Below are 27,313 nucleotides of genomic sequence, written 5' to 3'. Positions count from 1 at the left end.
TGGTATTCATTGGTGCTGATATGCGCAAATCTGCCCAGACCCTATTCTGTAACCTACATGCCTAGATTTTATGGGGACCTCAAAAGGGGGCATGGGGATGGGAGAGGCATTTTCGGAATTTAGGTGCGATGGTATAGAGTCATTTACGCACTCAGCCACCATTATCCAAGCTTTCAGTCGGCATGATGGTACCCAGAGTTAGGTGCAAGATCCACATTAAGGTAGCATTTTGCAAAGGACGCACTGTGCAGGGTGCGCTTTGAGAAGACTAGTTTAGCTTGGATCTCGCACCTATCGTTGGGCGCCATTCATTGAAGTTCCCCCCAATGTCATACCCTATCTTGTGATGAAGCCAACCTGGAAGACCTTCGTGTTCGTTTATCTACACCGTAATACTAGAATCATTTGCCCAAACAAGCAGTGGTGTAGTGAGGGTGAGAGGGGCCCAAAGCAGTGGCACTGTGCCCCGATCCCACCTGCTGCACACATCCCCCTTCCCCATAACTTTTGCTGAAGTTGTTGCTCGCAACGGTCAACAACGTGCTCCTCGTGACCCCGTTGGCTCTCCCTCTGATGTCACTTCCTATGCTTTGCACCTTGAAGTGATGTCAGTGGGAGAGCCGACAGGGTTGACCGCCACGAACAAGAACTTCAACTAGAGGTAGAGGGGAAGGGGTGGGGGTGGAAAAGAGCCCACGGCCGATTGCCCCCCTCGCCCCTTCCCCCTTACAACACCACTGCAAACAAGAAAGAATCTCCGAAGCCAGTGCTGTGACCATTTACAGCCAATTTTATGTTACCGCTGACTCAGTCTCTTCAGAATCTTGTATTTATTTAAATTGGATTGCATTTGTAAATTCTTCAACTATGAGCTTGAAGCTGCCAACGCCGGCTGCCTCTGCTATCTAAAATATTTGGCCGACTTCAATTCAATTTTCCTTCTACATCCCACTAAATATTTGGTTGTGCAGCATCGTCTTTCGATAGTTTTCAGGCCCGTCCAAGCAAAGGTATCAGAACCTCCAAATAATACATTAAATATTTGGAAATTAATATAACTAAGCAGATCCATAAATTCTCTCAAACCAAGAATCAAAGCCTACTATAAACATATCCTGTGACTGGAGATAACTATAGAGCCTGTCTAGACGGTCCAAGTGCTTCAGACCCCACCTGATCACCATTCCACTAATCCTCAGTGCTTATAACTTGCTTTCTTTAATATCAACAGTACATTTCCCTGACTCTTTCACATGAGACAAGTGGAGGTTCCTTTCTGCAGCTTGTGGAAAAAAAAACTTTCTGCTAGGACGACACTCTACAAATGTTCCCTCCATCACCCAGAAATAAATTCACCTTTGCTTAAGGCAGACAGCAGGAATAATTTTTAGGATAGAGCTTCCAATTCTTTGGCTCCTCTGTGGCAGAAGTTTTCAAGTAGGAAAGACTTCAACACGGTCTCCTATTGCTTCTAGTAGGATACTGGTCTCCATCTACTGCTGGAACGCTTGTAGTCTTTTCTCTCTTTAGCTACACTGAAATATCTCCGACCGTGTGTCCATGTGAGGACTGCTCTCAGGTTCTCAGCCAGAACATAAGAATAGCTTTACTAGGTCCATCAAGCCCAGTAGCCCGTTCTCACAATGGCCAATCCATGTCACTAGTACCTTGCCAAAACCCAAGGAGCAACAACATTCCATATAGAATCCCAAGGAATAGCAAGATTCAGGAATCCCAAAGAGTAGCCACATTCCATGCTACCAATCCAGGGCAAGCAGTGGCTTCCCCCAGTCTCTCTCACTCATAACCTATGAACTTTTCCTCCAGGAACTTGTCCAAACCTTTCTTAAAACCAGTTACACTATCCGCTCTTACTACAACCTCTGACAATGCATTCATGTTCTTATGATCTACAAGGGGGTGCGGAAAAGTTCTCAGCCCAACCAAGAAGAGAATGACGTGGCTCAATCAATGATCTGAAACAACGTCAAAACATAGAATTTCATCTCCGCAAATTGTCACTTAATGAAATAACACCTTTTTTTTCAGCTACAGTTGTAATTTCCGTCAGTAGGAAGAGGTGAAGATCTGTTTCCAAAACATCTGCCTAGTCAAAGAGAAACCAATTAGTCTGAAACTGATATTAAGTATCTGGCTGTCATTCTTGTTTTTGTAGATCCTTCAAGCCAGACTTTGTTCTGATTCGACAGCATGCGTACAGTATGACACAAGGTGAGGACTTCCGAAGCATCGTTATCGGCTTTCACTATGGTGGAGTCCCTAGCGTCAATTCCATGTTTTCCATCTATAACTTCTGCAGCAAGCCATGGGTGGTGAGTGAGACGCCACGTTCGTTATAAGAACACGCAGCAAGCCTTGCCAGTCAGGCAGGTGATCCAGCAAACCTAGCATCCTGTCCCACAGTGTGAAGCATCCAGCCATAGGAGCCAATTAAAGGTGCTGAACCCCACATAAATTGCCATCTTCTCTTCATGGAAAGGCAGGTTTTGGCCATATTTGAGAAACCAACATCTAAAGACGCAGAGCAGGTGGCAAGGAAAAGGGGGAATCCTGTGGCTAAAAGAAGAGGTGGGGAAGCCCTAGATCCCTCCTCTTCCCTCCAGCCCATTCCCACCAGTCTCTCTCCCCTTCCCCTGCAGCCCATCAGCTCTCACCTGTCCACATTACAACATAAGAATAGCTTTACTGGGTCAGATCAATGGTCCATCTAGACCAGTGGGCTGGCCAATCCTGGCAAAAACCCAAAAGCTCCCACTTTCTACCTCTCTTTCTAAACCTTTCTCCCATCTCTTCCATACTTCTGCTGTAGCTTTTGTTCATTTGTATTCTCCAGCTTAAGCAAAGTTTGAATTTCATATTTGGAGATAGTGAGAGTCAAACCCCTCTGCCTGCTGTACTCTGACATCTCGTTCTCACTTGTTCTGGTCTTCTCCCTCCTCAGCTCAGCTTATCTCTCCATTTTTGAATCTCCCTCTTCCAGCTTGGGTCACCTTCTTGATCTTCCCTCTTAGGGTCTAAACCAGGGGTTCTCAACTCGGGATAATACACTACAATATAGAGTGATCTTAAATTCTGCATATACAGGAAGGTTTATCAGTTTAGTTAAAATTACATAATCAACCAAGGTATTTTTTTAAAAAGGTATACCCATTTGCAACAGCCACTAGCTCCTCCTCTCCCTATTGGCTAAGGCTCTTTACAGCTGCATTGTGAGATCATAGAGCTTTATGGTTATAGAAACATGATGGCAGATAAAGGCCAAATGGCCCATCCGCAGCATCCACTATCATCTCCTCTCCCTATTGGCTAAGACTCTTAACATTTGCATCTCCTCTCCTGCATTATGATGTCATAGAGCATTATTGTTATAAGCTAAGGCTCTTAACACTTGCATTGTGAGATCATAGAGCTTTTGGTTATAGAAACATAGAAACATGATAGCAGATAAAGGCCAAATGGCCCATCCGCAGCATCCACTATTCACTTAACCAGCTATGGGTTACTGCACAAAGACAGGACTGACAATGTTGTCACTTAACCACCCCAGAATAGCTGCTTTTCAGTTTAACACTGACTGGTTATTTTCAGTGGCACACTGGTTAAGTGCTGCTGAAAATTACTGGTCAGTCCCAAACAGGCAATTTAACAGGCTAAGAGCTGTTAAATCACACAAGCCCTAATTTTCAAAAAGGTCAATTTCTGATCATAACTCTTGCAGTTAAAAGCATAAGTTCTTTGACCATCAGGCCCTCTCTGTCTTTAATGACCTCGTCACTCTGTCTGGAAAACTACCCTCCTGTGACCCTGGCTGTTCTAAATCCGTTCAGTGATCTCCCCCTCATCGCTTGTTCCTCCACAAACTGGCAGGGCCATGTTTTCATTCATTTGACTGCGTGCTGATCCCTGACCATGGGAGAGAAGAGGCGATTAGCGGAGGCAGGTGATGAAATGGGGTTGTTGTAACAAAGTCAGACCAACTGTAATCTGATCTAGAAGCAAAAACAGCTAGCCCAGAGAGAGAGAGATACAAATATTAATACAGGCAGTTTAGTCTGAAGAACAGACCCCGATTGGAGATAACTAATCCCAGGAGAGGGCAGGGAACAGTCTGCAGTGTGTTACTTTGGCCCGGTCGGTCTCCTCCATCAACTGGGAAAAAGCGAGGTGGGGGTGAGGGGTTATCTTCCTCTGGTGGGAACCTTGCAGAAGCGATAGTCTTTCTGGGAACAAGCTGTCCCCTGCACCAAGCCCCCTCAATAGGCACAGAGCCACACCCGCAGATAAATAGCAGTGGGTACCAAAACCGTGTCAATGAAAACAGCACGCCCCGTGCTTGTGAAAGAAATGACCTTCCTGGAATGCGCTTCCAGAGGACGTAATAGGGCAGAGTACGGTACTGGAGTTCAAGAAAGGATTGGACAATTTCCTGCTGGAAAAAGGAATAGAGGGGTATAGATAGAGGGCTACTGCACAGGTCCTGGACCTGTTGGGCCGCCGCGTGAGCGGACTGCTGGGCATGATGGACCTCGGGTCTGACCCAGTGGAGGCATTGCTTATGTTCTTATGTACGAGGCATCGTGCTGTCATACGGGCGCTTTGCTTTTTGGGGCTTTACAAATCCATGCAATCCAGAGACTGTGTGATTTCCTGATGTTATATCCTTCGTACACATAGTAACAGAAGATCCCGCTCCATGCAGGTGATTGAACACTATGACTGACGTTCTGAGCCTTTTCCCATCCTGACCATGTATCTGTCTTATTTTTAGTTTGGATTCCCCAGAGGCTACAATGTACACTGACGCCTGATTCACTCTTCTCTCTCTCTTTGGCCCAGATGCTCTAAAATCAGTTAAAATCCCGTGGGTCGCTGGGGTGCAGGTAAATTGTCCGATTTGAAAATGGAAATCAATGTTCAAACAGCTTTGCAGAAGCCCACGGAAATCCCATCCGATCAGTCCCCTCCCAACATGATTTCTTTTCAAAACCCGGACAAAGCTGTCCAGAGCCCCCGGACTTGTCCTCAAAAGGAGGACATGTCTGGTGAAATCCGGACGTCTGGTAGCCCTAAATAAAAATGACTTCATTTTACTGTGTTTACATGGCAGAGTCAGAAGCTGCTTGGAAGCACGGAAAAGACCCCAGTGCATCGGTAGGTCAAATACTTTGACACTGGTTTAAAGCCAATCGTTAAAGTCCCGGTGAGTTTAGAGCATCCGGGCCTTTGCGTCATACTTTTCCTGTTCATTCCTCTTTTCTCCTTTTCACCTGCTTTCTCCTCTCCTCTCGCCCTCTTTGATTGCAGTTTTCCCAGCTAATCAAGATCTTCCAGGCGCTGGGGGCAGAGAAGTTTCCCTTGGTGAAGCAAGCTTTCTTCCCGACCCATAGGCAGATGGTGAGTACCACGGGGTGGAAATGAAAGAGATTAAGGTCCTGATTCACTGAAAGGCGGTTATGACAAGCAGTTAACGTGCCGGGCTGGCCTGCCAGTGTGTGCAATTTCACTCTTAGGGGACAGGTTACGGGAGGAAAAAGGGTGTGGATTTTACACCGTATTTATCACATTCTGTCACTTGTGCAAAAGGAGACATCAAATGCATCTGTGCTAATTGCAAAATCTGCTTAATGAGCACTAAAGGACCTTTATTGTACGGCAGCTGGAGGGGACACGACACATCCTGAGCAGTTAGCATGGAATTTTGCACCTACTGTGCATTAATATTTTGCAGTTCGAGTATGGTACAGGGAAAATGTTAACCCAGTAAAGGGCTTTTACTCATAGCGTGAAGAAGGGAGAAAAAATGTTTCATGCTGAAAATGTTAATACATGATGTTGCTGAACCTTTACAGTAGTGCATTTCAGTCCAGCCGCGCTGGGGAAGAGGAGAGGTACCACCACCGGCTGACTGTCTAGAGAACGTGCCTTTTGCGAAGAGAAGCACATCCTGTAAGCAATCTCCCAACACCGGCACCTCTTCTCTCTGCCAGCCTTTCTCTCCAGCGCGGGTCTTTCTCTCGGTGCAAGGCCCGTTTGAAGGGCCTTTGCACATGTGCTGACGGCAGCGCACTGATGTCACGCATGCGCATGATATCATCAAGCTGACACCAGCGCACTTCCGGGTGTCTGGAGCCAGGGCCACTAGGTTTAGTGTGCCCCAGCTCGAAAAAATTTGCGAGACTGTGGTGTAGACCAACCATTCCGTTTATTTATTGGAAATCAATTTCAAGCTGACCTATGGAACTACCAGACTGTAGATAATGGTGGGGTCTCTGGGGCTGTTTGACTTTTAAGTAATTCTTGGGGGGCACTTTCAAAACAGTAAGATGTAAAAAAAACCCAAAAAAACCCAGCATAAATTGGCACTCTGATGTTTTTCTCACCAAAACGTCTAAGTACTGATTTTGGAAACCATCTTTCTGGATATCTGGTGAGGTATCCTAGCCTTTGTGCATCCAAAAGTAAAGTGGTTGGAGGTGTGTGATCTGGGCAGCCTTGGGGTATGCTTAGATTTGGGCATCTTTCTCAAAATGTCATGGATGGAAGCGAGACGTTCTGCGCTAGACCTGTTTTAAAAGCATCAAGTGTCAAAAAGAAACTCAAACTGAACAGATGACCACCTGGAGGGATTAAGTTAGGACCTCTCCCCACACTCCCCCAGTGGTCATTAAGCCCCTCCCACCACCAAAAAAATCTGAATGAAACAGTGCATACCTGTCTCTACAACAGCAGCACCTGATGTGGGAAAGCCTAGTAGAGCATCACTCAGGTGTCTTAAGTAGCCTGGAGGGTGGGCTAGTGAGCCATAGAGAGAAGGACCAAGGCTCAGAAGCCACTCTAACCGCTACATTTATGGTGGAATGTGTGAGGCCACCAAAATCCTACTATACTACCATACAGGTACCACCTGCAGCCATAAGGGCTATTGGGATGGTAGACAGGTAGGTGAGTATAGCAGGTTTTGGAGGTGTTTGGGAGGGATCACCATACATTCTAATGGGATTCTGGTGAGATGGACTTCTGGCACCCTTTATGTGAAGTTCACAGCAGTGCCCTCCAAGGTGCTCCACTGCTCTGTTGTGGTGTCTATGTGGCCAGTCCATGACAATGCTGGCCAAATGGTCTGGATTTGGACATTTGGAACTTCAATGGTTTTGTGATTGAAAATGGCAAACAAATTTGGATGTCCTGGCAGCCAAGATGTCTAAGGAGGCGATTTCCAAAAAATGGCCATTTTTCCACCTCCGACTTTGGACGTTTTGCAGGAAACGTTCAAAGTTGGACTTCAATGACCTATCGAAAATGCCCCTCCCTGTAACATTAGTTGCTTCTGCTCCTACAATCAGGTCCTGCCCTGCAAGTAGATAAAACATCTAACGTTTTGGGTATTCTTTTAGGTTCTTCTCTTACTTTTGAAGATCTAGGGCTCTTTTAACTAAGCTGCCACAATGTTTTAGTGTGCTAGACCTTAACGCCAGCATCGAGCTGGTGTTCGTTCTAGCCACGTAGCGCATGCGCTAAAAACGCTATCACAGCTTAGTAAACGTTGCCCCAAATTTGTATTTATAGAGGAAGATTTGACATATTATGAGGAAACAGGCTAGTGAAGTTGTGCTTTTTGGAACATCATTTTGCACTGTTGGTTGAGATGTTAGTATTACCTCAACTTGATTACTGTAATTCTTCATCAAAACTGGTCTAAAAAGACATGAAAGTGTTGCATTAGTGTATAAGAATTTTCATTGGTTATCGGTTGCGAGGCGAATTAAGTTTGAATCAGCTTGACTAGCTCGTCGTATGACTCTTCAGCTCATCTTCTCATTTGCATTGTTCTCTGTAGTACGTTATTACTACATAAACCACAGTAGAGGACTACGGTATAAACGCACGGCTCGATTCCTCTTTAGCTTACACTGCCTTTACAATTTGGAATAATCAACCTTTTTACATTAGAACTTTTTTACATGACTTGTAAGATTCATGCTATGATATTTTAATTATTGATTGCTTTTGTATTTTCTCCTAGATTTTATGGCCTCTTTGAATGTAAATCGCCTTGAACCTTTTTGGTACAGCACGATTAATAAATTGTGTATTAGATTAGATTGTTAATACGGGCCATGGCGTTGTCATGCTGTAACCATCAGGTTCCCTTTCAACATTATCACCATTCTTAACTGAGGTTGAATGTGGTAAGCTCTTCCCTTTTCCAGCTGTGTACCACAGTCAGTTTGGTGCAGACTGGCAGCATCTACCAAAAAGGAAATTTCTAATTCAGCATCTGCCCACAGCTGGAACAGGCCTTTCTGCAGGGGCATAGTAAGGGCAGGGGTGGGGGGGTACCTGTCCTCCTCTCTGCCCCCTGTTCCTTCCTGACCCCCCTTCCCTCCAGCATCACAAACTTGCTGCCCGCATCGGTGTTGGCTCCCTCTGACGTCACTTCCGGGTTCCGCGCCTAGAAAGTGATATCAGAGGGAGAGCAGACACGACAGGAAAATTAAACAAGCACGAGGCAAGCGCACAACCTGGGGGTGAAGAGGACGGAGGAAGGGTGCCACTGCCTTTCTGCAAAAAGTTTGCATTGTGGAGTTGATATTCAAAACTGCTGCCCAGTTCAACCCTGCTGAGCTGGCCAGTCGCCAGTGCCAGTCCGTTAAGCGGCCATTCCCCTAACCAGCCAGAATCAGGTGTCACATGGGCTCAGCCAGTTCTCTGTAGCAATATTCAGTCCACTAAAATGAAGAGTGCTGAGTGGCTGCCCTCACTTTAGGCATCAAGTTAGCCGGATGCCAGTCTGAATATTGGCTGGTGCCCAGCTAACTGCCAGGTCAGCGCACATACCTGAATGTTGATTGCCCTCAATGCTGGATTAGGTCAGCCCCTGGCTGGAAGTAGCTTAACACTGTGGGCAGTGCTGTAGTAAGGATGAGCGGTACCTGGGGCAGTAGTGCCCCTCTCCCCCCTCCAGCCGTGCTCACCCCCTTCCCTTTCCCTGCCCCCCCCCCCCGGCCGTGTGCTCGCCCCCTTCTCTTTCCCTGCCCCCCCCGGCCGTGTGCTCGCCCCCTTCCCTTTCCCTGCCCCCCCCAGCCATGTGCTCACCCCTTCCCTTTCCTTGCCTCCCACCCGGCCGTGTGCTCGCCCCCTTCCCTTTCCCTGCCCCCCCAGCCTTGTGCTCGCCCCCTTCCCTTTCCCTGCCCTTTTTTTTAGCTTCTCCACTATAAGCAGCATTTTCACATCAGTGTCGGCTCACCCTTTGATGTCACTTCTTAGGCGCAGGTCCCGGAAGTGATGTCAGAGAGAGCGCCGATGAGGGCAGCATCTTCACGCCAGGGCAGTAAAAAAGGTACAGGGGAAGGCAAGAGGTAAGCACGGCAAGGCGAGGAGGAGGGGGTTGCTGCGCACTTAGGAAGACTGCGCCCGGGGCAGACGCCCCTTCCCCTTGAATAACCTAAACTCAAACATTACATCTGTAGTCAGGTTTCTGATAGCTGTGAGAAATTGTGCAGAATGTTCCAGCGAAGATGTCTACACTCTTTATTAGTGCATTCCCAGCACACACATCCTTTATACACTGAACGATATTCCATAGAGTGTGAATTACAGATCTACCGATAGCCCCAAGGGACCATTCTTTGAGCTGGAGTGTCCTTTACTCTCCGTCAGGGGTGGATTGCTCACTTAGCTCTATGGAAATTGCCAGCCTTTTTGATTTAAACTCTAGGACACACAGACCTCAGTCGCAAAGCTTGCTCAGGCTTTTAGATACCACTAAAGGTACCCAAGTGGTTTAAAGTTTCTCAAAGGAACATGTATGTTGATCATGCATCATGAGTTTGGGAACCTCCCCTCTGTCTTTTGCCTCATCAGTGACCTCCCTCTACTTCCATCCTTCCACAAAATTGCATCTTCGGGGTAGCTGGAAAGCAACGTCAAGATCCATTTGTGCAAAACACATTCCTGCCACTTGTACTGCTAATTTTTCCTGGGGCTCAGTTCTGTATGTACGTGTGTGGATCTGGGAAGGGGAGGGTTAGAGGCCAATGCGTGCCTGTTTCATCTTGTGCTATAAGCCAGCTGCACCATTGTTCAAAACCACCAATTTGCCACACTGCCAAAACTGTTATAGTTCTCAGGCAGCAAGGTCAAAAGAACAGAGGAAAATTGGGTGCTTTCATCTCGAGTGAGAGAGGCGATATCTTAGGGGTCTTCGTCCCAGATTCCGCAAAGGGAAGGACCTTAACAGGAGACATTATAAATGATCTGGGCTTCCCATCTGGAAAAAGAACTAACCACCTTGGTGCAATGCGATTTAAAAAAAAAACAAAAAACTCTGCAGAACAAGAAGTGAATCAGTTGGCCCCAACTGAATTTTCTTGAAGCTTGCCAAGATTTGGTGTCAACTAGATCCACTCTTAATGGACTTGTTCTACAGAGATGGATAAAAGTTTAATTATGAAGACTTATTTCAAGAACAAACAAAATGGTGTGGTGATTTAGTACAGATTTTTCCAGATGTAGCTAAAGCCACTCAACTAAGCAGAAAGACTTTTCTTCAACTGAAATCTCGAGTATTGGCTTTAGAAGCTACTTTTTTTTACGTGAAATCTCCTTGCAAGTGTATTGACTCAATACAATTACAGCAGTTTTGGATTTACAGAAATAAAACTGACTTTGTTTAGGAGCTACAAAGATTAGATTTAGTGGGTTTGTTTGCTTAAACTTCATGTATTCATTTACCAATATGAGGATAAAAAGAAATAGACCTTAAACGTTTCCTTATTAAAAAGATTAAATATGATTAGGGTATAACCTCTCCCAAAGTTCTCAAAGATGATGGACAATACAAGATAATGAACAGGTACCATTTTTCGCTTAACTAATGTCACCACTGGACAATCAGTGAGACAGATTAGGGTTACCATATGGCTCCAGAAAAAGGAGGACAGATCAAGACATCCGGGTTTTACTTCCATTGCTTTCAATGGAAATAAAACCCAGATGTCTCAATCTGTCCTCGTTTTTCTGGAGCCTTACGGTAACCCTAGGACAGATGAACTGTAGTTTATGTACCTAGATCAGCTTAAGCAGGTCCAATGTGTTCTCTCTGCCTTTAGGGTGACCCAACTTTCCAGGGAAGGGACTTCCCTCAGTTACAAACTGAAGGACAAGGAATGGAGCTTCTTCCTGACTGAGTCCAGGATATGGGAGATAGGAGAATGCCAGATTCCCTTCTCTCCTCCCCCTCATGTTCAGTCCAACAGCCCAATATTGTGCCATGGCAGCAGTGGTTACATATAATCCAGCCATTCAGTCCTGGTCTGGAGAGTGGCCAGCACTGCAGATCCAGATGGTGGCGATATCAAGCTCTAACACTATCCACATGGTTAGTGGGAGCATGGGGTGAATACCACTGCTCTTGAGATAAATTCCACCTTCATCCATGCCCCATTCCAGTGCTATCTGGATACTGTCAAGCAGAGAAGGTAGTTCATCGTTGCCAGAGAGAAATTCCACCTCTGTCCATGCACCATCTTGGATTCTAAGGCTATTAAGCAGCTCTAGCCACTGGCATGTTCCAGATATGAATATTGGACCTTTGAATCCCCACCCTAACGAGCGAGAATGAAAAAAGAGCAAGAAGTGAGAGGCAACCAAGAAATTGAGTTGAGGCTGTATGGAGATCTGAGCAGGGAAGAGTGGCACAGATGGCAACAGGCTGGCATTTTGGGCCAAAAGACTGCTCCAAATAGGAAACCTCCTTCTCTTTTTGCCAGTTCAGTTAAATGTCTGGAAGACGACATCGGTATATGGGCATGGTTTGGTCATTTACACTGCTAGTATACATTTTCATTCAGTTTAATTAAGGGCTGCCTAATATTTTCAAATACAGAAACTACCCCCTTGAGGAAGCTCTGCACATCCAAAGTATCAGCTCCCTGTGAGCAATGAACTGAATGACCATTCTTGTAGGCAAGTCAACTGGATCATCTGATGTGGGCCTTCGAAGGCTCTGTAGTTGTGCCGAACATTGTGTTAAAGCCCTGCAGAAGACAGAATCCTTACAAAGTGGGAGCTGCCCTCCATCTCCCAACCTACTCACCACCCCTAGCTGTGGTGTTCAGGTCGAGACCTTCAATTGAACAATCCCGGTGAATTCTACACCTCCAACCCGCTTGGGTGCAGTGGCAACCCTTGTGTTGGTATCAATTTCAAAATGGTAGCCTAGTGTGTATACTGTACATTGCATTTCTGTCATTGCCTAGTGGCAACGTCATTCTACCTTGCCCACTAGTGGTGTAGTAAGGAGGAGGGGGGACCGCCGGCACCTCTCCTCCTCTCTGCCCCCCACCTCTAGCTCTTCACTGGCCCGAACGGCTGATGCCAACCTCGGCGGTCCTCTCTGACATTACTTCTGGGTCCTGCAATTAGCAAGCGATGTCAGAGAGTAAGTCACTGCCAGCATAGGAAGCAAACTGGAGCTGCTGCTTGCGCCATGGAAGCTAAAGGGGGATGGAGAAAGGGCCCTATCCACCCTCGCTCCGCCAGTGCTCAGGAAGGTGCCTCGTGGTCTATGGCTGCTATCACTCTTTCCCCCTCTTCCTTTGTGACGCCATCTCATTGAATAGATTCTGCAAGCGCCAGGATCTAGAACGCCATCCTTCGCCCTCAGCTTAATCTCTTAGGGATAAAATATTGAAAGTGTTTTTCCCCTTGACATAAAATGGAGAAATGCTTTAGTACAGTCAGCCTCAAAGCATCAATAATAATTTTATTCTCTACAATATAAAATGGAATTCTTTTATATGAAAATAACATTAATTTATATTTCATTTAAATGCGCAGACACTCTACTGCCTAAGGCACATACAAATCATCATCATTCAAGCCATAAAATAAAAAAGGATTTTCACAATAATTTGATTTAAATACTTAAGTGTGTTGGATAATAAAAAAAGTATTCAATTATACGACAAGTGAATGAACTGCAGGAAGATGCTATGTCTGTCTACATTCCCCAACTGATACTGGATAAGAATAAAAGCATCACCTCACTAGGACAGACTTGACAAATCCATCAAACCCAGTATCCTGTTTCCAACAGTGGCCAACCCAGGTCTCAAGTACCTGGCAAGATCCCAAAGAGTAGCAACATTCCAGAGCTGAGATTGTGATGTCATAATGCCTCAGCAATGATGTCACACTGGCTCAGATAAGAATAGCCCTACTGGCTCAGACCAATGGTGCATCTAGGACCGTATCCTGTTTCCAACAGTGGCCAATCCAGGTGGCAAGATCCCTAAAAAGTAAAACAGATTGGTAAAAAGGTTTGGAGAAGTTCCTGGAGGAATAGTCCATAGTCTTGTTATTGAGAAAGACATGAGGGAAGCCACTGTTTGCATGGAATATTGCTACACCTTGGGTTTTGGCCAGGTACTAGTGACCTGGATTGGCCAACGTGAGAACGGGCTACTGGGCTTGATGGACCAGTAAGGCTAGTCTTATGTTCACTGCTAATTCTAGAACTAAGCAGTGGATTTTCCCTAAGTCCATCTTGGTAATGGTTTTTGGACTTTTTTTTTAGGAATGTGTTTTAAGCCTTTTTTAAACCCTGCTTTTACCACGTTCTCTGATCATGAATTCCAGAGTTTAAATTACAGCTTCAATTAGTTAATCCACACCCCACCCCTTTTCAGTTTCACTGTTCAAAACCAAATCATTCCTGTGAATTGTGCAAGCGCGTGTTTTTCACAGCAAAACACGTTCTGTGTTCAAAGAAGTGGTACAGGCGCTGTGACTCTCTCCCATCCTGGATCTACAGCTGAGGGAGCAAAGGCTTACAATTTCAGCTCCTATCCAACCACCTTTCAGTAAGAAAAGACTACAAATCCCAGAATGCATGAGAACAGCAGCATCACTAACAGATCAAATTTTTCTGTATTCGGGGTCCAAACACAATATGCAGAGCAGAGAAAGGATTATCTGTCCTTGTAGCCAAATCCCCCAGTTACTAGTGCCATTGTTAAAAGCATCCTTCCTTTCATAGCCGCCTGCATGCTGTGTGCGCGCTGGATCTATTCTAGCCTTGGAACTGATTTAAGATCAAGCTTTCAAGGGCTTGAGCAGTAGTGACAATAAAATCGCTCTTCTATCTCGTAGTCTGGCCTTTGGCAAACAAATAAAAACATCAGTGGGTCAGTTAACTCGCCAAACCTTCTCTGGAGACGCTGCAGCTCTCCAAAATGAATATGCATGAGCTAAACCCGCAGCCACTCATATGCAAATTTATCTCAGGATAATCCAAGCACCTACCAAGGGCCCCCATGTGGATTGCTAGAGGCTTCAGCTGCCAGAACTGTTTCATTAGAGTCACTCCCAGGCCTTGCAGTCAGGTTTTTATGAAAATCCTTGAAAAGCAGATTCATGGGGGTATCCTCAAAACCTGGGAAGCTGCGGCGGTTGTGAATTGGGAGTGAATACTACTGAGAAGGATGTTAGAGCGATTCTTTTTAAATTACACCAGTCCTTCTTGAGGTTGTGGACTTCTACCACAGTTGGGTCTGGTGTAGGGGCTGGATCTGCCTTAAAGCTTTACTTACGATAGCCACCCTCCCGCTTTATGGAGCTCAGTCATTGCAGCGGGTCCTTGAGCACGTTCTACAGACCAGGCCCCGAAACCGTAGGCCCTGGATCCAGAAACAACAGTTATGGTGCCAGGGGCTGTCATTCCATTCTCATGTCTGATTTGGGGCCGGTCCCCTTTAGATTTTACATTTCTTCCACTATATTGCTAAGATGTCCAGATGACAAGAAATACAGTGAAACTGAAAAGGCAGGAGCTGAGCAAAAGAATCATTCCTCACATCCAGTACCAGCTGAGAACACCCCCTTCGCTCTGTGAAATGAGCTGAAGACACCACGATACAGAGCGACCGGTCAGCAAAACAGATACAACACATTCTGGTAAATATCACACAAATACTCAATGACCCATTTTGTCAGAATCTATTTCTGACCCACATTGGTCCTTAAAAAAAAATTTATATTAGCTTTAGTGGAAACAAAACAGAAAACTCCTCTTGTTAACAGCAGGATGATGCAGAAGGCATGACATTGGCTCTTGCTAAAGGACATGAAACAAGGCTCAAACTGGTGCCCATGTTTGAAGTGGGAGCATCACCGACAACATTTTGAGTAAAATTATTTTTCTGACGCATGGAAGTGCCGCGGCCTGGCTGTGCTTCAGTGGAACAGACTTGAGGCACCAGCTTTGAAGTGAGTTTCCCCTACAGCCTGGCCTGTTGACTGCACAGTCTCAGGCAGTCTTTGATGTCCTAGTGGCTGTCCCGTTTTGGAAACCATAGGCAACACCAACCAGGGCACCAGATTATTACCACAAGAGCTGAAACCAGGGCTTCCAACTTAATGTCTGCACAGAGCTCAAGTTTTTGAAGATAATTGTAATGAGCCCTGAACCTCATAGTCCCCTTAATTTGACCTTACAATGTGATAAGTTACAGTCTGATGCATTTTGGGGGGGGGGAGTTTTTGCCTAACACCCCAGCTGCTACACAGGGAGTTAAACCTCTTTGGAACACGAATTCCATGGGAGTCTGGCAAGCCCAGGACTTCATCCAGGCCCACATGGTGTAAATGAAGTGAAAACAACTGGCACACATCCCATCATGTGTATAACAGGACAGAGCGTGTGTGATGGGAGCAGGGCTCTGCCACCGGAGGTGGCATTTCTTCCACTTTAGAAGTTTTCGTATCAACAGCTGCACCTGACTAAAGCAGTGGGTCGGAACGAAGCTAAGTGTTGCCGAGGGAGAAAAGGAACTTTTCATGGTGTCCGCAACTGAAACCGGCATTGCTGGCAATTTTTCCTACCTAGACCTTCTTGTTTATGAAGAGCAAGCAGGTTAATTTGAGCATCAGACCTGATGTTCAAACACAGCAAATGAAAGAATGGTGACCAGCTGTCCATCTTAAGGACTAACAGAGTCAGCTCAGAATTTGGAACGTCATTTTCACTTTCATGACTAAATCTATTATTTGATCACAACACCTAAGCTAGTTTTCATTTTAAGTTTACAGGAAGCAAAAAGAAAATAAAAAAATCTTTAAAGCATGAATTGCTTGAGATTTTAAATTTGCTTAAGTGGATTTTATATCACCTGACCCAAATGCAACCACTTCTAGTCCAGAGACAAGTGCCAGGTTAAAGTCCCACGCCTCGCTGACGCAGCTCAGAGCTCTGCTTTCCTTCCTCATCGGCTTCTACTGAGCTGAAATACAAATTGCATCTGTCCTATCCTGCAAACTAATTAATATGGAATGCATATATTCTGTGCATTACAAAGGAGGATCTAGACACAGCACTGAGGGCCTCTGTTCTAGTTGCCAGCCTACTCGGGACCTTGTTGGCCAGGAGTCTGTACACTTGCAAAACGGCTGAAATCCTGCCTCCTTCTCTCTTCATCCTATGCTGCTGTACTGGAACCCCTGCACCCCTTTTCTACCAGGAAAACTTAGCTTCAAGTTCAAGGATTCTACCTACCTACCACTGGACCAGATGGAACCAAAATTAGTGGCCCTGTATTCCCAGCACTGAAGCCTGTATGCAAGGTTCTGGGTTAGCCAACCTCAAACAATGTCCAGCTAAATCCTCATCTGCCAACCAGCTATGAGCAGACGGTCCCCGACATACAGTCATTCTCTCTCTCCTGGGCAGTTACAGAAGATACCAGTGAAAATCAGCGTAAACTCACTTTTGTGATCACTGCAGCCACCCCACATTGTAGAGCAATACTGAACTAGATTCATCTCGCAGCTGGCTCTCGTACGCGGGATTTCTCCCCAGCTTCGCCCTCAGCATGCTGAGAAAATTTAAGGCTCTGCCCTTATGTGATGTTACTGAAGTAGTTCAGGGTTCTTAGTACAGATGACCAGTGCTCTTACTGGGCAACTGAAAATCATGAGTCGTCTCTTCTTACACTTTGGCAGGTGATCTCATTGACACCTGGCCTTAGCAAGCCTGTTACAGTTTGCGTAAATTGCGTCTAAGCCCCCAAGCAGCCCTAGGTCTCTCCTGCACCGAACCAGGTAAAATTCAAAAGCTAGCAAGCAAGGAAAACAGATGTCGTTGGAAGTGGGCACACACTTCATCACAGGCCTGCAGTAGGAAACTTTAAGTCCCCCAGTGTGAACATGTCACGATTTAACAAAAAAAAATTAAATGGTGATTAGACTGCGAGTGAGCTGGGTCTGGGGTAGAACACAGCCTTTTCCACCCACGCCAACACCGTGCTGTTGTCTGACAGAAATAGGTGAAACCAGAAAAAAGTGATTACAAAAGAATAACATTTCAATATGATGACAGACTTTTTTAGGTGTTCCAAGTGCTAAACTTTTGTAAGAAATTAGGTACTAAAGCTTCACTGCTGTTCTAATACCGCTCCAGAGTCACTGTCCACGCTGTGGCTTCCAGGCCACTCAGGGGTCCATAGCGTTGATCATGGTTTTGTCAGGATGCACCCAACCCCGGTGCCAGCTGCAGTATCCTTCCTTCTGCTTGATACAGGCATAATTCTTTGACTGGTAGCCAGGATAGCCAAAAGTGGACAGCGCGTCCATCCAAAGACATTCATTCTTGGCCGTCACGAAGCAAGGGAGATAATAGCAGGGTTTAATCTGTGAGAAGAAAACGCAGAAAGCAGCCCTTGAATATCAAAGTGGTTTCACACAAGAAAGAATACATACAACTCTCAACGCACCAGACTCGATAATTCAGCCATACCGTAAAAATGTGACATCATGGGAACGTTTTCAAATTGTAAAATTCAGTGAGAATATCTGGGTTTAAAGAGACAAGGATCTGGAAACCATACCCGCAGCAAGGGCACAATCAAAAAATGGTTGGTTCATCCTTGGTTGGAATGAATCTCTCCCATTTTTGGGCTCTCTCATGCCTGTTTTGTTAGCTATGTATTGATGCACATGCAACAGCTACTGCCGTAGGCACCCCTTCCAATCTGTGTACCTCTCCCTTCCCCTTCCCACAGCGGCATCACAAACTTCTTCCAGCAGCAGTGTTCACTGTTTTCGTCGGTTTCAGGCCTACCTCACTGCTGGGTCCCACCTAAATCCTGTTTTCGCAAAGGCAGGACCTGGCAGAGAAGAAGGCCTGAAACTGAAGACAGCAGTGAATTATAAATGCTGTGCTGCTGACCCGGAAGGGTATGAGGGAGGGGGGAAGAGAATTGCTACACCGGCCTGGGGAAAGGGAGGGAGTCCATGGAGAGGAGAGGGAGGGAAAGGAAGGAGAAATGCCAAACCATGGAGGGGGAGGGATATATGCCAGGGCATAGAGGGAAGGAGACAGACACCAGACCAAGGAGAAAGGATGGAGAGGAGATAGCAAACCATGGAAAGGGAGGGAGAGATGGAAGGAAAGGAGGGAGATGTCAGGGCATGGGGGGGGGAAGAGTAGAAGACAGATGCCTAACCAAAGGGAAAGGAAGGAGAGGAGAGGCCAGACCATGGAAGGGGAGGGAGAGATGCAAAAGCATAGGGGATGGTAAAATGGAGAGAGAGTGAAGCTGAAATTAATCATATGCAGAGAGAGAAGAGGCATGGGATAGATAGTTTAAGTAAGGGACATAGAAAGAGGGAAGATGCCATATGGAAGGGACAGAGAGAGGGCAGACAGTGGACAGAGAAAGAAGGCAGAGAAAGGGCGAACAGTGAATGGAAGGGCAGAGGTGAGATGAAAGGGGCAGATGCTGCATAGAAAGAAGAGAGGAGAGTAGATAATTAAAGCAGAAACAACAAAAGGTAGAAAAAAAGAAGATTTTTTTTGTTGCTTTAGAATAAAATAAATTAGTTGGATTGATAAACGTTTATAAACAGAAAATGGAACTAAGGTAATCTTTTTAGTGAACTAATCTTAATACATTTTTTACTAACTTTCGGAGTCCAAATCCCCTTCTTCAGGTCAGGACAAGATACCATAACAGCACTATACTATGCTGACCTGAAGAGGGAGGTTTTGGCCTCTGAAAGCTAATCGAAAAATTAAATGGTATTTTCTTATTTTCCATTTTTGCTTTATTTCTGTTTGTTAATTTGTAAAGTAGTGATTGTAAATTTGAAAAAACTGACAACCACCACCTGCTATGTTTATATTTTGCACTGTTTCTGTGGTATTTGCACTGTATGCAGAGTCTGGCTTCTTGGCAGTTCAGTTTAACTTTTGGTCTACATATTTCTATTTTTAGTTTGTGATTACTTATTCCATACTGGGCGAGGGTGTATCTTGTGTTCTGTATATATGAAAAGGACATTGTTTTCTATTAGCATTGACTGTGCAGGATTGGGCCGTATTAATCTGGCTTGTTTCGATTTACAATGCGTGTGTTGGTGTTCTAGTGCTCACTGCAGTGTGTAAGATGCTGCCTTTTCCTAGGTGCACCCTTGTTGTGCGACTCATGGATTATTACTAAAAAGATATTTTTTTTATATAGAGGGGGGTATTAAAAAATTGATTGGCTCCGGGTATCAAATATACTAAGTATGCTATTGCCTTCCCAGGCTTTCAAAAGCAAAACCTTTTACAGAGGGCCCCAGCATGGCAGCTACTCACAGGCTAATGGTGCTGCCTTGGAGCTTTCCATCTGCTATGATCCGCCTCCCTCTGATGCAACTTTCTGTTTCTGCCTGGGCGAATTGCGGTAGAGCAGGGATCTCAAAGTCCCTCCTTGAGGGCCACAATCCAATCGGGTTTTCAGGATTTCCCCAATGAATATGCATTGAAAGCAGTGCATGCACATAGATCTCATGCAGATTCATTGGGGAAATCCTGAAAACCTGGCTGGATTGTGGCCCTCAAGGAGGGACTTTGAGACCCCTGCGGTAGAGGAAAAGCTTCGGAGCAGTACCGGCAGCCTGTGAGAATGGCTGCCGCACCAGGGCCTCTCTGAAAAAAAAGAAGATTTTGACTTTGAAAGGAGACCGAGAAGGAGATGGACAGAAGGGGAAGAAGTGCCTGAACTGCGGAACCTCCTGGAGTGGTTTTAAGTTAGTCTAGGGGTCGGGGTGGGGAAAGATGAGAGCAGGGGGAAACGCACACTGGGGGGAGGGGAGATGTTGTACTGCAAGGGGCAGAAAAGAGGACTAGAGGGAGGACAGATGACTCAAGGAAGGGAGAGATGTCAGATTCCAGAGAAGGGTGATGGAAGAAGTGAGAGAGAAGCCAGACCCTAGGGGGTGAGGGGAAAGAGAGCTGTCAGACCACAGGAGAGGGAGGCAATGATACACAGTTGTGGCTGTGGAAGGGAAGATAGAAGAAATGCTTATGGATAGATGGGAATAGGGGCGAAGAAAGAGGGAGGAGATGGTACACATGGATAGATGGGAAGGGAAGCCATGAAAAAGTAGATGGATTGTGAGAAGAAAACAGAAAGTTGAATGTTAAAAGTTAATGCCAAAGATGAATGTAGGGCAGGAAGTGAAGGAGAGAAAAACAGCAAATGGCTAAGGCAGCCCTGGAAACACAGTTAAGAGCACAGACAAGAAGGAAGTTCAACCAGAGCCTGGGAAAAATGATTAGAAATATAAAGGTAGGAAAAATGATTTTCTTTTCAATTTAGCGATTTGAAATGGGTCAGTTTTGAGAAATTGTTTTCTATTTCTCTGCAAGTAGAATCTGGCATCTTAGGGGTTCAGTTGTCTATATTAGTACTTTTAGTTTGTGGTCCTGTATTTGCATAGAGTTAACTGTGTTTTGCATGTGTGACCAAGGCCAGGTGTTCTGGTAGGAATGAATGTTGAAAAGCACACAGTGTAGTTTAATTTTGTATTGTTAATAAGATTATATTGTATGTATATATGAAAAATGAATGGGGGAAAAATGGCATTACAATTAGTACTATTATGAGGATGGGGTCAGATGACTACTGTGCACAATTGATTGGTGTATGCTAATTCATCGGTACACATGTGTCAAGGGATTTGCACTCACTATAAGTTAAATCAAATATATGTTCACAAATACACACCTCTAGCCCACACACCTGTAAAGTCCGTCTAGAATAGCAAAGGGGATGAGGTTCCTTTCTGAGAACATATCACCTTACTGTGCTAAAAGAGAAAACTGCATCACAGCACAGGGCAGCTGTACAAGGGTGGGGGGGGGAGGAAGAGAGTTTGAGAACCCTTTATGCATTGAGGGGCCTGTTTATAATACCCAGTGGGTGCCGTGCCCAGAATTCAGAAGATCCAAAGTGTTTCTAGACAGAAAGGAAGCCTCGACTACCCTTCACACATGGCCTTTGTGGGGGAGGGGGCCAGTGCTCCGCTAAGATTCTGGGCCAGTTCCAAACCAGAAATGTCTGGCAAAGGGTTGAGGCACGCTTGCCGCTATTTTGAGATTTGGTCAATGCCTTCTGCAGTATCCCAGGGGTATTTGCTTTCCCATGGGTATCCCCATTCTCTTCGGCTGGCTGTAGTGCAAATAAAGACATTTCCTCTTTGCAAGGGGGCCTGCTTGTCTTTTACAGGGAATATTCTGGCACCTTTCTGCAGCGTGGATTCAGCACTCCTGCCAGCTTCCATTTCTAAAGCTAAAAGGGAATAAGACCTACCCCTCCCCTTTCCCCAGCGCTTGGGAGATGAGACGTGAAGCAGTGGAAAGTGGGAGAAGAATTATACCTATTCCTTTAGGGCAAGATGGCCCAGAGGATTGCGGCTTTTAGCTCGCTGCTGAGTTCAAGTCCCAGTTCAGATGTCAAATCTAATTCAGCTGCTGGAGATAAGAAAAAAAAGGCAGCCTGCGACCATGCAAAGCACTCTCAGCTCAGCTGTTATGTTGAAAGAGAAAATATGGCTGGTTCTCTGACAACATCCCCTCCCCATTTTTGGGGCATTTGCACTATATAGGTGGTTCACCCATGATCTCAAGTTCCATTTATTTAATATACCACAAATATAAAACCAAAAGGTAAATCTAAGTGGTTTAGACTCAACTATCATGGTGCTACCAAACATTCACCATTGGCTTCATTAAAAAAGCCGAGACAAATCTTTACCTTGCAGCTGCAGCCAAGATGGTACCGATAGTTGAGCCCTTTGCGCTGTGCCAAGGTCAAGTGATCCCACTTCTCGATTAAGTTACACAGGCCGGTGTACACCTTCCCTTCAAACACTCGGCCTGAAATAAAGCAACACAGAAAGGTTTTGTCGTCTCTTTGAACCAAAAAGACTGATGCAGAGAAACCAACTTAGGCAGAGATGGTAGAAGGCCAGGATGGAGTGTGCACACCAAAGTAGATTTTGAATTAAGGTCACACCACCTTAGTGTTGGCGGAAGGAAAGTTACCTATTGTAACAGAAAGTACTTCCCTGTCCCCAGAGGTTACAGTCTACCTTTTTTTAGCAACATGCATTAACGCAAGCGTCATTTTTCTCAGTAAGACAAATTAACAGATTGGTAAATGGTAAGAAATGACTTTCCCAAGGTCTCAAGGAGCTTCAGGGGGGATTTGAACTCTTGACTTTCCTCTCCCCATATAATATCCACAAGCTTCCAGCTACTAGCCCCTTAAATAGGGTTACCAGATGTACAGATTTTCCCGTACATGTCCTCTTTTTAGAGGACTGTGCAGGTGCCTGGAGGGATTTCCAAAACCCAGCAGTTTGTCCGGGTTTTGGAAGTCCTGAGCTTGTAGTTCACATCTGGAAGTCTTTGCGCCTGCGCGGCCGTCACTGTGACGACATCATACGCATGCATGCGATGTCATTGTGTTAACATCTGCGCATGCACGAAGGCTTCCAGATGTGGCCTTCGAGCTTGGGGAGGCTCATGTGGGGGCGGGGCCAAGGACCCTCTTTTTGCAAAGAGGAAATCTGGCAACCCTACCCTTAACTCTTGCTTTCCCCGTCATCAGTGCCTAAAATACACAATAGTGAACAACGTCCTCTCCATTTTTGTTCCTAAGAAAACATTTCGGTGATGGTGCGAAATCACCAGGCTAGGAATCCTGCAATGGCAGTACTGTAGAACCAGGATGGCTGTAGTCAAAGCAGAGAAGGAAGTCAGCAGAAAGCCGAGGTGAGAGATGGGGTTCCAAACTGTGCCTCTAAGTAAAGGCCTGGTGATGGTGTACTGCAGATCCCCGACTGCTGGACTTCTCTACCAGATTTTACTAGACCCTCTCCCAGGCCTGCCCGTTACACCCCAGTCCCGCCCTACACGATTTTGAGGAAGCTTTTCAAAACTCGGACAAAGTGCCGGGTTTTGAAAAGCCGTCTGGACCCCCTCGAAAAGGTGGACATGTCCGTGGAAATCCAGACAGCCGGTAACCCTACTGCAAGTCTCTTGACTAGGTGATATCTACGTTACATTACGGTGTGTTCCTTTGAAGGGGGTCTCGTGTTGTATTACTAGGCTCTCTCTCTCTCTCTACGTGTGCTACATTTAGCTTTCATGGATGAGCTAATACTGCAAAGCCATCATGTGCACATTCCTGCCTCAATCCTAGAAAACCCCCTCATGGCTACGGCGTCACAAGTCACCCATGTAGTTTAAGGAAACGGTGAACTCCAGACCCCGCTTCAAAGTGGGGAAGTTTCACTTGCATGAGCTCAATAAGTATAGTGTGCTGAACCGCGGAGTTCACGGCTTTCTACCAAACATCTTGTAATTTCATCTGTCTCTTGTTGTCCACAGCAGTGAATTACAACCCTAACCCACAGGCTTTATGCCCTAGAGAATGACTGTGTACAAGCTGAACTACTCATAGCTGAATTCAAGCAGCAAAACGGCCGCCTTTCCAGTTAGAATGTAACACTAGACCACCTTGAAAAACAGAATACACATCATGGGGGGAGGCTTGCATTAATACATCAGTATACTTGGTAACCTGGTACACAAACAGATTGCACAATTAGTCTGCACTTAAAGCTGTTCCCAACCACGGCATCAGCTCTTACCCAATCAAAATTAGTTTTAGCTTTAAGAATTTGTGTTTCATTATACCTTTTGACTTATAAAATCAAAACTACAGTATGAGGACATAAGGAATAGCTTGAAATGGCAGGAGGCGACAGATGAGAGAGTATCGGAGATAGCGCCCAACCAAAACCAGTGTCTTTGGTTTCAGCTCTATTTCAGTCAAAACCCAAAATCTGAAAACAAAACGAGCTTGGCCTCTGTCCCAGTCCTGCCCTGCCACCGGGCCTACCTATCAGCCATTTTGAAAGAGGAACTGGCCCGGCACAGAAGCAAGTGAATCACATCCACTATCCTGCCAATAAAAGTCCAGGAGAGGGCCTGCCGGGGGGGGGGGGGGGAGGGGGGAGGAAACGCTCAAGCATTTTCAACCAAAACAGAAATTTGGTTTTAAACCTAGGAGCAGAACAAGATGAGCAGACTGCAGTGAGCCAGACATACCAAAAAACTGCTTTTGTGGGGTCCTTAACATAAGCGGCGCAATCAGCTCTAAGGCATGAGTGGCAGAAAAGGGGTGGCCACAGGGGCCATGCCCCCTCCCCAAACAAGAGATGACTCTCCCGCTTCCTCACCCGTTCTCATTTTAAATCTTCGAGCAGCGGCAACGAGTGAGCCTGCTGCCATCGGCCTGCCCTGGAAGGCTTCATTCTACAGCATCCAGAGCAGGCCGATGGCAGCGGGCTCGCTCACTCCCCAAAGATTTAAAATCCATGTCCAGGGTGGATGTAGGTTGGGGAGCTGGGAGCCAGAGAGAAGTCTAGGGTGGAGCTATTGGGGGCCCCTCCCCCAAACAAGTGTTCCACTATCTATGGTGGTAGGTATTATATGCGGGTCCTTTTGGAGTGGAAAGGAGAGAGCTGTGAAGAATGCTTCTGGGATGGAGATGGAGATACTTTAGGTGTTGAGAATAGGTCAATTCATTTCTGAAAAATATAGCTTGATGCTATATTCCAAAACTATACCCTGGCCCATCATAAGGTATTTGTGGAAAGGAGTAACTTACCTGTGATCAGGTAGTGATACTTGTTCACTTCCAGCTTCACACCACAGAGGCTCTCAGAGGCCTCTGTATAGATGTACTGCACATGCGGCATTTTGCTGAAACCTCGATACATCTAAGAATAAAGGCAGGTAAAAGTGAGGAATTTGGAGTGATTTTTTTTAGAAGTCCTAAATTGTAAAAAATGCCCTTTACAAAGCATATGTTGCCTTGTTGCTTTCATTCATAGACTAGTACATAGCTGGTTTTAAGAAAGGTTTGGACAAATTCCTGGAGGAAAAGTTCATAGTCTGTTATTGAGAGACATGGGGGAAGCCACTGCTTGCCCTGTATTGGTCACATGGAATATTGCTACTCCTTGGGTTTTAGCCAGGTACTAGGGACCTGGATTGGCCATAGTGAGAATGGGCTACTGGGCTTGATGGACCATTAGTCTGACCCAGTAAGGCTATTCTTATGTTCAAGTCTAGGAAGTGGCTGGTGAGGGGTTTTACATGACTGTAGTAGGGTTATCATATGGCTCCACAAAAAGGAGGATGGATTGAGACATCTGGGTTTTACTGCCACCAAAAGCAATGGAAGTAAAATCTGGATGTCTCAATCCATCCTCCTTTTTCTGGAGCCATGTGGTAACCCTAGGAGACCACCACCAGCCCAAATGGTGGGTTAAAAATCGAGGCCTGGGGAGCATGCAGTGGAGAGTAACAGAGAAAGACCAAACTTCCTGTACCCTCTTTACAGTCACTTACAAAGGCCAGGCCTGGGAAGGAAGCAGTAGCGTCAAGCAGAGCAGAGCATTCTTTAAAAAAATCATAGGAGGTCGTCTACTAAAGATTAGCACCTTTTATTCTTTTGGGCTCTGCTGCAGATAACGTGCACTAACCTTTAGTAAGAGACCTCCAAAGTTTGCCATCCTGGCTCAGACTAAAGTTCACCGGGCTCTGCATTCTGTACTGGGCAAAAGCCAAATCCAGGCCACAAGTAACCGGCAGATTTCCAAAGTGTAGATCCATCCCTTTCTTTACCACTCATTCCCTAGGATTAAATAGCCGCTTTCCCTGGCAAATGACGGGTTTTTCATCATAAAAAGCACTAGAGACCTGCGCCTGTCTTTTTTGAATGCGTCTACCTTTCAATAGTGAGGTTCCCTGACGCAGGGACAAAATGATACATTACTTTGGAACCTTTAAACTGAGATGCGCTTTATCATTTTTTGAACGTGGATAATACATATCTAAGGCTCGTATCTCTAAGAGAATGTAAGAGATTTACTAACAAATATATGCGATGACTGGATGGAGAGGCTGTATACGAGGAAGCATTCTCCAGGTCTCCGAGCATATTTCCTTTTGAGCGATTTCACAAAAAGTTATTTATGCACGTATAGGGGGGAGTCATATAACTTTATTACGTTTGAATGTTTCTTTTTTTTTTTTTAGCTCCCTATTTTTGAAATATAAAATTCCCCCTTTATTTTGTGTTGTTGGTTGGAAACACCAGAGCCTCTTCTCACTTTTCAAACCTGCTGCAGCTCCTGTTGCTATGAAGGGCAAGATGGGCTTTGGTGCCTTTTATTCCAGCATCCTAAGCTAGTGCTCACTGGCTTGCCCCTTAAGTCAGACATGTCTGGTTTACATAAGCTTCAAAAAGCAAAGTTTTCCCCTGGACAGGAGCAGTTTTGTGGGCACCTAGCAAAGCTTGGTAGAAGTGTGCACCCAAACGCTCACACTTCACCCAGCGAACGGGACAAGAATTTACAGAGCATCCTTGGAGGGATTTACAGCTGTGGCCAGCTACAGATGAAGATTCTTGGGATCTTCCCAAATTTCTTTGGCAGGTACTTTTTCCACTGCCTCAGAAGATGGGTTATTTTTGTAAGGCTTTTAGAAGGATTGAAGTTTATAGTTCCATCCTTAGCCCATCTTCTACCCACAGTCCAGCGGAGGAACTCCAAAAACAAGACAGTTCAGCAAATAGAAAAAGCTAAGACAGAAGTGAAGAACCCCGAGTACAAGCCTCCCCCTCCGGAAATTTACCAGCCACTCCAGGCTCTTGCACACCGCTTAACCTGTTCTTCCATGGTTTTCAGCATTCAACATCTGGAGCAGACTTACTGTGGAAGGGTCTCCCCGGCAAATGATTTCAATTTCCAATATATATTTTGCTTTTGACAACTGGGGCTCTGGATGGACCATGTGGATCCCATTTTCTGTGTTACTAAGTTACTTTTTATGTAAAGTTAGTTTTAGTGTTAAAAAAAAAAAAAAAGGGGCCTAGAATGAAACTAC

The 27,313-nt window shown here is 45.5% G+C and overlaps 2 protein-coding genes across 4 annotated transcripts in view; one reads left to right on the top strand and one right to left on the bottom strand.

Moving 5' to 3' along the window:
• Positions 1-27,313, top strand: part of SYN3 (synapsin III) — a 211,938-nt gene that overhangs the window by 68,231 nt on the left and 116,394 nt on the right. For all 3 annotated transcript variants that reach the window (XM_033951194.1, XM_033951193.1, XM_033951195.1), the window contains exons 5-6: positions 2,177-2,333; positions 5,326-5,415. In XM_033951194.1, coding sequence (XP_033807085.1) covers positions 2,177-2,333; positions 5,326-5,415 — 247 coding nt within the window. The remainder of the gene's footprint in view (positions 1-2,176; positions 2,334-5,325; positions 5,416-27,313) is intronic.
• The window catches only part of TIMP3 (TIMP metallopeptidase inhibitor 3), a 45,262-nt gene continuing 31,601 nt past the window's right edge, over positions 13,653-27,313 (bottom strand). Inside the window, exons 3-5 of the mRNA XM_033951196.1 lie at positions 25,029-25,140; positions 22,104-22,225; positions 13,653-17,709 (exon numbers count right to left, since the gene is read on the bottom strand). Coding sequence (XP_033807087.1) covers positions 17,512-17,709; positions 22,104-22,225; positions 25,029-25,140 — 432 coding nt within the window. The 3' untranslated portion in view covers positions 13,653-17,511. The remainder of the gene's footprint in view (positions 17,710-22,103; positions 22,226-25,028; positions 25,141-27,313) is intronic.

This window comes from Geotrypetes seraphini, chromosome 7, assembly GCF_902459505.1.
Source record: "Geotrypetes seraphini chromosome 7, aGeoSer1.1, whole genome shotgun sequence".
Classification (NCBI taxonomy): Eukaryota; Metazoa; Chordata; class Amphibia; order Gymnophiona; family Dermophiidae; genus Geotrypetes; species Geotrypetes seraphini.
This window is presented reverse-complemented; position numbering and strand designations above follow the sequence as displayed.